Source organism: Oncorhynchus mykiss, chromosome 10 (assembly GCF_057628025.1).
Source record: "Oncorhynchus mykiss isolate SJ-2025 chromosome 10, ASM5762802v1, whole genome shotgun sequence".
Taxonomy (NCBI): domain Eukaryota; kingdom Metazoa; phylum Chordata; class Actinopteri; order Salmoniformes; family Salmonidae; genus Oncorhynchus; species Oncorhynchus mykiss.
In genome coordinates this window covers 34,497,719-34,507,578 of record NC_143031.1, presented here as the reverse complement: position 1 = coordinate 34,507,578, position 9,860 = coordinate 34,497,719, and the positions used below count along the sequence as shown (strand labels likewise).

Sequence of the window (9,860 nt, the reverse complement as noted above, 5' to 3'; positions counted from 1 at the left end):
TGAATTGGGCCTCTTTGCTCCTTGCCTCTGCAGGACATGGCAGAATTCTCTGGTGTTAAGTCAGATATTGTGAGATTAAGGTGCATATCACAAAATCTTAGGTAGGTCTGGGCAGGTCCCAGTTGAGCAACTCTACACAGTACATCAGCAAGAGACGTTTGCTCTCCTGGCATGACTCATTTACACAAAGTATGAGGCCTGAACATGTCTGTCTGCTGATAGAGTTTATTAACCTGGTGTGTCATCACTCATGATGGCAGTTAGAAAATCATGGTTCAGTTATCACAACATCCTCCCTCCACCTTTAACTCCCTCTAACTCCTCTCTGAGAGAAAAAATACCCTCTTCCATGTCACAAGGGTTCACATTAGTTTATAACATGCATGATTTCTTCCCTGTTTGGAAAGGAACTTTAAACTCACAATAGACGCGATAAAGAGGTCAATTGACCTCAACCAAAACAATGTAATTACCATGGAAACGCGTGGGGGAAAGATCTCGAGTCTCCTCATTGCCCCACAGCAAAATGATCCTACATTTAGGCTATTGTTTATATGTGTATTACACACTGTTGAGGTCAAAATCAGAGTATAATGCTGGTATGGATGTCAACCCCAACACATGTTCATATCTTCATTGGCACCAATCAAATGCATTACAGTTGTAAACGACTTTGACTACCATCAACGATTTCTGTATGCTAACCAGCTTATACAAATAGCAGTTAGCATTTAGCAGTCACTTCATCTAAACCTGAAAAGATTTGCAACGAAAACAGCCAAATATATCAAAATCGGACATAAGTAACCACATTGTGGGTCTGTTACAAGACAAAAATCATGACAGATTTGACAAATATCCACTTTGTTAGATCAGATTTGTTGAATGTGCATCAATCTGGTTAATGGAACATCTGCGTTACCACATCTATGCTTGCCTACCATAACTCATTACATGACAAGAGCAATGGAGAAAAAGATGCATTGTGCATAAATGTCCATCAAATAAAAATCCCACTGACAAGAATTGTAAGAATACTGTAAACTGTACGTAAAAATATTTACATTGTTTCACATGATAAGATTCAAACCATTATATCGTATTCGAGTTGTATAAATGTAAGGCGCTTGCTTACTGAATCTATAATGATCCTTTTCTTTGAAAGTATAAATTCACTATTTTATATTGTTTACAAAGGCCCAAAGAACATTTTAAAAAACAAAGAAAAATATATGGTATATACATGTTTTCTAAAAACAACCAACACCTGAAGAGTATTGGCTTAGTGGGAGTTTGGTTTTCTAATGCTGTCTTTGGTCTGGTGGCTTGAGTCGACAAGGTGAAAATTCTGTCAATGTGCCCTTTAGAAAGGCACCTGAATCTGCTCCAGGGACGGCTTACTAATATGGCTGACCCTGTAAAACAACACATTTCACTGCACCTAATCGGTGGATGTGACAATAAAATTCTACTATAAAAAATGTCTAGAGATCTAGGATCAGTTTACAGCTTACCCTCCCCGTGTCCTAACCTTAAGCATAAGAGAGATGGAAAAAGATTTGACCTTGTATCAGTGGAAAGGGGAGCCCTCAGACTGGTTCCAGAGAATGACACGCTATGTTACCATGGCTCAGATACAGCACTGGCAATTTGGGAGCAGTAATAGTGTAGAGATATTTAAACACTCCTCATTGGCCAACGGGAGGAGAGAGAGAAACAGTTCCTCCCATGGACAAAATAGAGGACACAAAGTAAGAGATGGACTCTCCCTGAGAAAGATGCCCACGGAGCACTTCTCATCTCTGTAGTCTTCATCATGATTCTCTAGAGAATTAGATTGATACATTTTTCTTCTCTGTCTACCCAGCTTGTAATTCAGTTCAATTATCTTTCTCAGTCCTCTCTCATGCTGGCATCCTCTGCAGTTCTTTGGAGGCGGTGTTGTTGTCGGGACTCTTTACTCCGTTCACCACAGTGTATCTCTGTTCCGCCTGCTGGCCTTGTTGTCCTGCCCTATGTCTCAGGATGAGGAGAGAGAGCAGGAAGCAGATGAACGCTCCGCAAACAAACAACACCTGCAGTCCCAGGAACCTGGCCATTAAAGAGATGGAAACTGTAAATATCATACATCCAAGATATTCTGTATTCTCTATAACAGACCTGCATTTAATACATACCGTATGGCAAATACTTAAAAAAATGGAGCTGCGCTTGATTTAGTTTGCCTGGTAAAATGGTCCCAAAAGTGCAATGGAATGGTCCCAAAAGTGCAAACTCTAAGTATGGCTTAAATGGCTGATATGGAGGCATGAGTCATTGGGCAGGGGGAGGGTATATCTGCTGTTGCTTGCCTCTGTCTGAAGAGGTCCATGTTGTAGTAGTGACATGATGTGTTCCTCCCACACTTCTTCCCCCAGAGGATACAGGTGGTGTCTATGGCAATGCCATACAGGACTGGGGCTGGCAGGAATGCTGGAGACACACATACACCAATTACAAATACACATCCACGTGAACACGCACACACAGACATGCATGCACGTACGCACGTGCACACACATACACAATTGGCTGAGAGGCTGTGAGATGATTCTTCTTGAGTGGCAGTGTTGATATGTGTCATTATCCCTCTAGAGATGTGTTTTCTGAGTTTACATGATCCTGCTTCACGTCACCTAACAGGACAGCCAGAGAGGAATTTCGGGGATGGATTTTTGAAAAGGCATTTTTTCCAAGACGTTTGCTGTTCAAACCGTGGATGTCAAGCAGAAAGGTTGATAACGGTGAAAGTGAATCACTGTGCATTGGTCGTTTATCTACATTTCTTTGAATCCCGGACAAAGATGTGATAGTGTGGCTGTCTGTGAAATGTTGATATAACTCACCCAGCATTCTGAAGAGCATGTACTGAACTCCCACAGCAAAAGACTTATCCTCTGTTCTCACTGACCTGCAGGGTAGAGAGAGGGAGAGAGCGAGAGAGATGGAAAAAGTGAAGGAGAGGGTAAAGGGGATGAAGAGGGAAAGGATGGGAGCGGGTCAACATCAGTCACAGTAACCAGTTCTGGCGTGAAGAAGTTACTGACCAGCTGGAGGGAGTTTGCGTTTAGCTCAGCGTGAAACAGAACAGCTGAACGGATGCAGTAAATTATGTCAGACGTATCATACACACATCCTACACACACACACACACACACACACACACACACACACACACACACACACACACACACACACACACACACACACACACACACACACACACACACACACACACACACACACACACACACACACACACACACACACACACACACACACACACTGCATTGCTTAAATATCAACATGCAAAAACTACCCCCATCTAATTTATCTTTAAACCTTTGTTGTTGCATGTGCAGTTGCTGACTGATAAATGAGTCATCTTTAGCGGACTGTCTAAGTGTTACCCAGTGAGGAAGCAGAAAGCTCTGTTCTTTATTCTCTTATTATGTTTGCTATCATCCCCACAGGCCCAGTCATGCTGATCATAGACCAACCAACAGACACACACAGTGCTGACGTGTGTATGGTTTGTGTGTGTGTGTGTGCGTGTGCGTGTGCGTGTGCATGTGCGTATGTGTGTGTGTGTGTGTGTGTGTGTGTGTGTGTGCAGGCTCAAACATGCTGTAACGAAGGAGGAATGTGTTAGAACCAACTGAGCCATCATGACGGATGATAATGTTATGATACAGTGGCAACTACTGCCTCAGGGCTAAGCAATAGAACTAGTGTCTGTGTCCCTGCAATAATAACTAAGGGAGAGCGTGAGAGAACTCAGATACCTCAGGCTTTACCATGGGGACACGACTGCACATGACTCTCTCTCTAACTTTGTAGGTAGGTGATTAGTGTGTGTTCAAATGTGTGTGTGTGTGTGTGTGTGTGTGTGTGTGTGCTGTACCTCAGTATCATCATGTATGATGGCGTCTGTGAGAAGGATGCAATGAAGCAGGTGAGGGCAGAGAGAACCATAAAGGGCAAGAGGAGGTGTTCACAGTTGCTACCGCATGTCCCCGGCAACGCATGGGACCCGTTGATACAGCCACAGTTTGTGTAGTTCTGTCAGAGAAAGAGTCACATGACATTAACCACCAGCCAATCACCATTGCATCTGGCAGTAGCTGTTGGCATAGTAGGTGTGAATGAGAATCACTCATCTCACAAAATAAAAGTACATTATCAAGAAACTGGCTTGATAGTCTCTGGCTTCAAGGAAAGGGAATAGTCTTCTCCTGAGCTTTGTATGGGGGTGCAGTGTGTGTGTGAGTTTTCAGTCTAAATAATACTGGGTCTGGCTGTAAACCCTGTTTTCCATTGAGTAGACATCTGACAGTAAAGCAGAAGTGAGGCCCCTTTAGAGCTGTCTATATCTATGTCTATATCCTGGAAACTCATAATCTTTGGTTTCTGCATGTTATGTGATTTAGTTTTCTCACTGTGTTCTCTTTAACCTCAATATGATTGGCCTGATTGGGAAAGTTAGGATTCAGCCTATTCATGAACAGGCAGGTGTAGTGGTTTACCAGGACTTTGATGGTGTTGTTGTCCTGTACTTTGGTCATGCAACCTGCATGACAGGGTGATATGAACTCCACCCCGTCTGAGCCACACACTGGGTTAAAAGTCTCGGTCGGACAGGAGCACCCAGCGCTACACCCCAAGGAACCATTCTGTCTGAGAACAGAGGAAGAAGAAAGAGGAATGGTACCTGGTGGAGTACACAATGGCAACTTAAGGCTTCAGTGCTGTTTTAAGGATAGGTGATGGTAACCTACGTGGTGGGGTAGACGCCAGTGACACTCTGTGTGGAGCAGCCGAGGAGGAGGAGAGGCAGAGCGGTGAGCATACACATCAAGATGGCTGCCGTGCACATGAGGGCGGAGCCTCTAGTAGAAATACTCAGCCTCCTCATCAGAGCCCCACCTAGCACGATGCCCAGCACCGCTAGAGGGATGCTCACCCCACCTACAGGCACACAGAGGTTAAGGATCCTTTTTTTTTAAATTTTGAGGATCCTTTTTTTCAATTTTTGTCTAAAATGACACACCCAAATCTAACTGCCTGTAGCTCAGGCCCTGAAGCAAGGATATGCATATTATTGGTACCATTTGAAAGGAAACGCTTTGTAGTTTGTGGAAATGTGAAAGGAATGTAGGATAATATAACATAACAGATCGGGTAAAAGATAATACAAAGAAAAAACCAACCATTCTTTTGTCTTTTTTTTTAACCATCATCTTTGAAGTGCAAGAGAAAGGCCATAATGTATTAGTCCAGCTCAGGTGTAATATAGATTTTGGCCACTAGATGGCATCAGTGTACGAGGATCGTTTTAGATTGATCCAATGAACCATTGCATTTCTGTAACAAAATGTCGTATCAAGACTGCCCAAATGTGCCTAATTTGTCTATTAAGAAAGCATAACAGTCACTCCGATTTAAGTTGTGAACACGTTCCAGGTCGTGTTTTTTGCAGTCACCCTGCACATCTCAGAAGATAGATCTCAGAAGACAACATGGTTCCGGAGACATGAGCTCTGGGCTGCCTGCCTTTGAAAAAGAACCTTGTGCTTCCCCTTACATAGGCGGGGTGGTTCCCCTCAGCCTAGCTCTGTTAACCCCCTCCTAATAATAGTTGGCCTTATTTTGTAGTCATGTAAAATGTTGATATTGGCAGCTTCAGGTGCTGACACGGGAGATTCTGCACCCTGCCAAAGAACTAAAACACTGGGGTAAAGGGAAATAAAGTAAATCCCATCCATATGTGACCCTGCTATAAACAGTAGTGGGCGGCAGGGTTTTGATTGCCTGTGCTCTCACATACAAGGGAGTCTTTGTCTTCTGGAATGATCACCTCCAGTTGCTCAATAGCTTCTGTTTCTGTGGTAAAATTCCATGCTCTCTGTGCTATTCATAGACCCCTGGAGAGTTGGAGCATTATCTATTATTCATCTCAGCTAGTATTAAGTATGTATATGATGTGATATTACCCATTTTCTTATTCCTGTCAGATCTGAGTCAAATACACATGCCAAATGCTCGAGTTTTGCAGATTTGATTTTAAAGTAATAACTCTCCATTGAGTGGAATTTTAACTTGGTCCATTGGTTCTATTTTTTCTTTATTAGACAAACCCTAACCTTAATCTAAATCAAGATGTTTCACAGAGATAACGAATAATGTCTCTCACCGATCATCATGTTGGAGAAGGAGGCAGTCTGGGTGAATTGGCGTTCTATGAACTTGGCCATAAAGGTGGCGAGGCCGGCTACCATCGCTGCCAGGTGGACCTGTGCCAGCACCACCAACAGGTAGATGGGGTTCCGCAGCGTCCGCAGGACGATACAGGGGAAACCTGGGAGAAAAAGGGGGAGGGAGGGAGAGGGGGGCTAATGGCTAATGACCTCACTGCTTAAGACAATATTTACCACGGGGGTCGCAACAATAGAGGAAGAGAGAGGACACAATGTGACCACTTCTACGTTTTATATACTATCAGTATGTATATCAGTGTCTGTCACCCTTAATGCCCTGTAATCACCCGTAGACACAGTGAAGAGAAATGGAAAGAAAACAGACGGATGTGGTTTTTATAAAAGTGCCTCACTTTTGAGAAACTGTGTGAGGGTGAGTTCCTGGACTGGGTCTGGCAGTGGTTTCTTTTCCTCTTCTGCTCTGGGCTCTGTGGCATCACTTCCAGTTTCCTAACCAGGGGAGAGAAAGGAGCACACCGCAATTATGCTCTGTACCTGTATTACAACAGATTAGAGTTTGATCACGGCACAGCAAACACGTAATCCTGTCAATATTGCATTAACTCTCTAATAGCCTTTGTCAGGTCTAGGGAACATGATGTGGGAAAGAGAGAGTTTTGCCTACAAGATCTCTGATTGCGAAATGGTAACATTTAAAAGTGTATGAAACACTGCAGTGCACTCAAGTTATACGCCAAGCTTCAGAGCTTTTAAAGCCTTGGCCAGCGTTCAAAAGACTGTGTGTGTGTTTGTGTGTGTGTGCGGCTATGCTATGCTATTGAGCAAGACCTGGCACAATGATTCTTCTTTGTGCCAGATGACTGATGAGAGAAACATGAAACAAAGACTCAACCTCTTTTGTAATATTCCCTTACAGAATGATAGATATCAGCCAGGACCTTATTCAACAAGGTCAAACCGCATCACTCTTTCTCTGAACCAAAGTTTTTCTATATGAAAAGATTGTTCAACTTTCATTAAAAAATGTTAGTTCATGCTTAATAAGACATGTGACAATGTGTCAGCTTGTATCCCATACTACACCTCTTTGGGCATCTGCCGGGGGAAGAAGAGGTAGGGCAGGGAGGTGAGGAAGAGGAAGGAGGCTGCCACCAAGAAGCCTAGCCACCAGGCTCCCACCCAGCGAGGGTCTTTTCGCTCCAGACCTATCTGATCTGCAGTTAGGAGAAAGACATGTTACTGTATTAGTAGCAAAGTAAAGTATTCAAAAATAATAAAATAACAATATTCAATCAACTATTCAATTAAATAACCAATGCAATCAAAGGTACTGTATGTATTGAAGTGCACCCTGAGAAAGGTAAGTAAGTGAGTAAGTAAGTAAGTGAGTAAGACATTCACAAGGCTGCGGAGCCAGATGGATTACCAGGACGTGTGCTCCGGGCATGTGCTGACCAACTGGCAGGTGTCTTCACTGACATTTTCAACACGTCCCTGATTGAGTCTGTAATACCAACATGCTTCAAGCAGACCACAATAGTCCCTGTGCCCAAGAACACAAAGGCAACCTGCCTAAATAACTACAGACCCATGGCACTCACGTCCGTAGCCATGAAGTGCTTTGAAAGGCTGGTAATGGCTCACATCAACACCATTATCCCAGAAACCTTAGACCCACTCCAATTTGCATACCGCCCAAACAGATCCACAGATGATGCAATCTCTATTGCACTCCACACTGCCCTTTCCCACCTGGACAAAAGGAACACCTACAGTGGGGCAAGAAAGTATTTAGTCAGCCACCAATTGTGCAAGTTCTCCCACTTAAAAAGATGAGAGAGGCCTGTAATTTCCATCATAGGTACACTTCAACAATGACAGACAAAATGAGAGAAAAAACATCCAGAAAATCACATTGTAGGATTTTTTATGAATTTATTTGCAAATTATGGTGGAAAATAAGTATTCGGTCACCTACAAACTAGCAAGATTTCTGGCTCTCACAGACCTGTAACTTCTTCTTTAAGAGGCTCCTCTGTCCTCCACTCGTTACCTGTATTACTGGCACCTGTTTGAACTTGTTATTAGTATAAAAGACACCTCTCCACAACCTCAAACAGTCACACTCAAAACTCCACTATGGCCAAGACCAAAGAGCTGTCAAAGGACACCAGAAACAAAATTGTAGACCTGCACCAGGCTGGGAAGACTGAATCTGCAATAGGTAAGCAGCTTGGTTTGAAGAAATCAACTGTGAGAGCAATTATTAGGAAATGGAAGACATACAAGACCACTAATAATCTCCCTCGATCTGGGGCTCCACGCAAGAGCTCACTCCTTGGGGTCAAAATTATCACAAGAACGGTGAGCAAAAATCCCAGAACCACACGGGGGGACCTACTGAATGACCTGCAGAGAGCTGGGACCAAAGTAACAAAGCCTACCATCAGTAACACACTACGCCGCCAGGGACTCAAATCCTGCAGTGCCAGACGTGTCCCCCTGCTTAAGCCAGTACATGTCCAGGCCCGTCTGAAGTTTGCTAGAGAGCATTTGGATGATCCAGAAGAAGATTGGGAGAATGTCATATGGTCAGATGAAACCAAAATATAACTTTATGGTAAAAACTCAACTCGTTGTGTTTGGAGGACAAAGAATGGTGAGTTGCATCCAAAGAACACCATACCTACTGTGAAGCATGGGGGTGGAAACATCATGCTTTGGGGCTGTTTTTCTGCAAAGGGACCAGGACGACTGATTTGTGTAAAGGAAAGAATGAATGGGGCCATGTATCGTGAGATTTTGAGTGAAAACCTCCTTCCATCAGCAAGGGCATTGAAGATGAAACGTGGCTGGGTCTTTTAGCATGACAATGATCCCAAACACACCACCCTGGCAACAAATGAGTGGCTTCGTAAGAAGCATTTCAAGGTCCTGGTCTGTCATAGTTGAAGTGTACCTAAGATGAAAATTACAGGCCTCTCTCATCTTTTTAAGTGGGAGAACTTGCACAATTGGTGGCTGACTAAATACTTTTTTGCCCCACTGTATGATGAACAGAGAGTAGCAGTAGCATAAAAAGAGGGGGTGGTGGGTGGTGGGACACAATGCAGATAGCCCGGTTAGCCAGCAGTTGAAAGTCCCCAAAACATCACTGCTCTAGAGGAGATCTGCTTGGAGGAATGGGCCAAAATACCAGCAACAGTGTGTGAAAACCTTGTGAAGACTTACAGAAAACGTTTGACCTCTGTCATTGCCAACAAAGGGTATATAACAAAGTTATTGACCAAATACTTATTTTCCACCATAATTTGCAAATAAATCAATAAAAAATCCTACAATGTGATTTTCTGGATTTTTTTTTTCTCATTTTGTCTGTCATAGTTGAAGTGTACCTATGATGAAAATTACAGGCCTCTCTCATATTTTTAAGTGGGAGAACTTGCACAATTGGTGGCTGACTAAATACTTTTTTGCCCCACTGTATTTACATAGTCACTATAACGATACCTACATGTACATACTACCTCAATAAGCCTGATTAACCGGTGTCTGTGTATAGCCTTGCTACTCTTATTTTCAAATGTCTTTTTACTGTTGTTT

The 9,860-nt window shown here is 43.2% G+C and overlaps 1 protein-coding gene across 9 annotated transcripts in view; it reads right to left on the bottom strand.

The window, feature by feature from the left end:
• Window positions 1-209: 209 nt before the first annotated feature.
• The window catches only part of LOC110533694 (solute carrier organic anion transporter family member 2B1), a 23,202-nt gene continuing 13,551 nt past the window's right edge, over window positions 210-9,860 (bottom strand). For 8 of the 9 annotated variants that reach the window (XM_021618150.3, XM_021618149.3, XM_090186408.1 and 5 more), the window contains 9 exons: window positions 7,341-7,471; window positions 6,650-6,746; window positions 6,233-6,397; window positions 4,818-5,007; window positions 4,566-4,716; window positions 3,944-4,101; window positions 2,886-2,950; window positions 2,352-2,472; window positions 210-2,091 (listed from right to left, as the gene is read on the bottom strand). In XM_021618150.3, the coding sequence (XP_021473825.3) occupies window positions 1,905-2,091; window positions 2,352-2,472; window positions 2,886-2,950; window positions 3,944-4,101; window positions 4,566-4,716; window positions 4,818-5,007; window positions 6,233-6,397; window positions 6,650-6,746; window positions 7,341-7,471 (1,265 nt within the window). In that variant the 3' untranslated portion in view covers window positions 210-1,904. Of the gene's footprint in view, window positions 2,092-2,351; window positions 2,473-2,885; window positions 2,951-3,943; window positions 4,102-4,565; window positions 4,717-4,817; window positions 5,008-6,232; window positions 6,398-6,649; window positions 6,747-7,340; window positions 7,472-7,683; window positions 8,027-9,860 lie in introns of those variants that run through there. The other variant, XM_090186412.1, reaches the window with a different exon arrangement.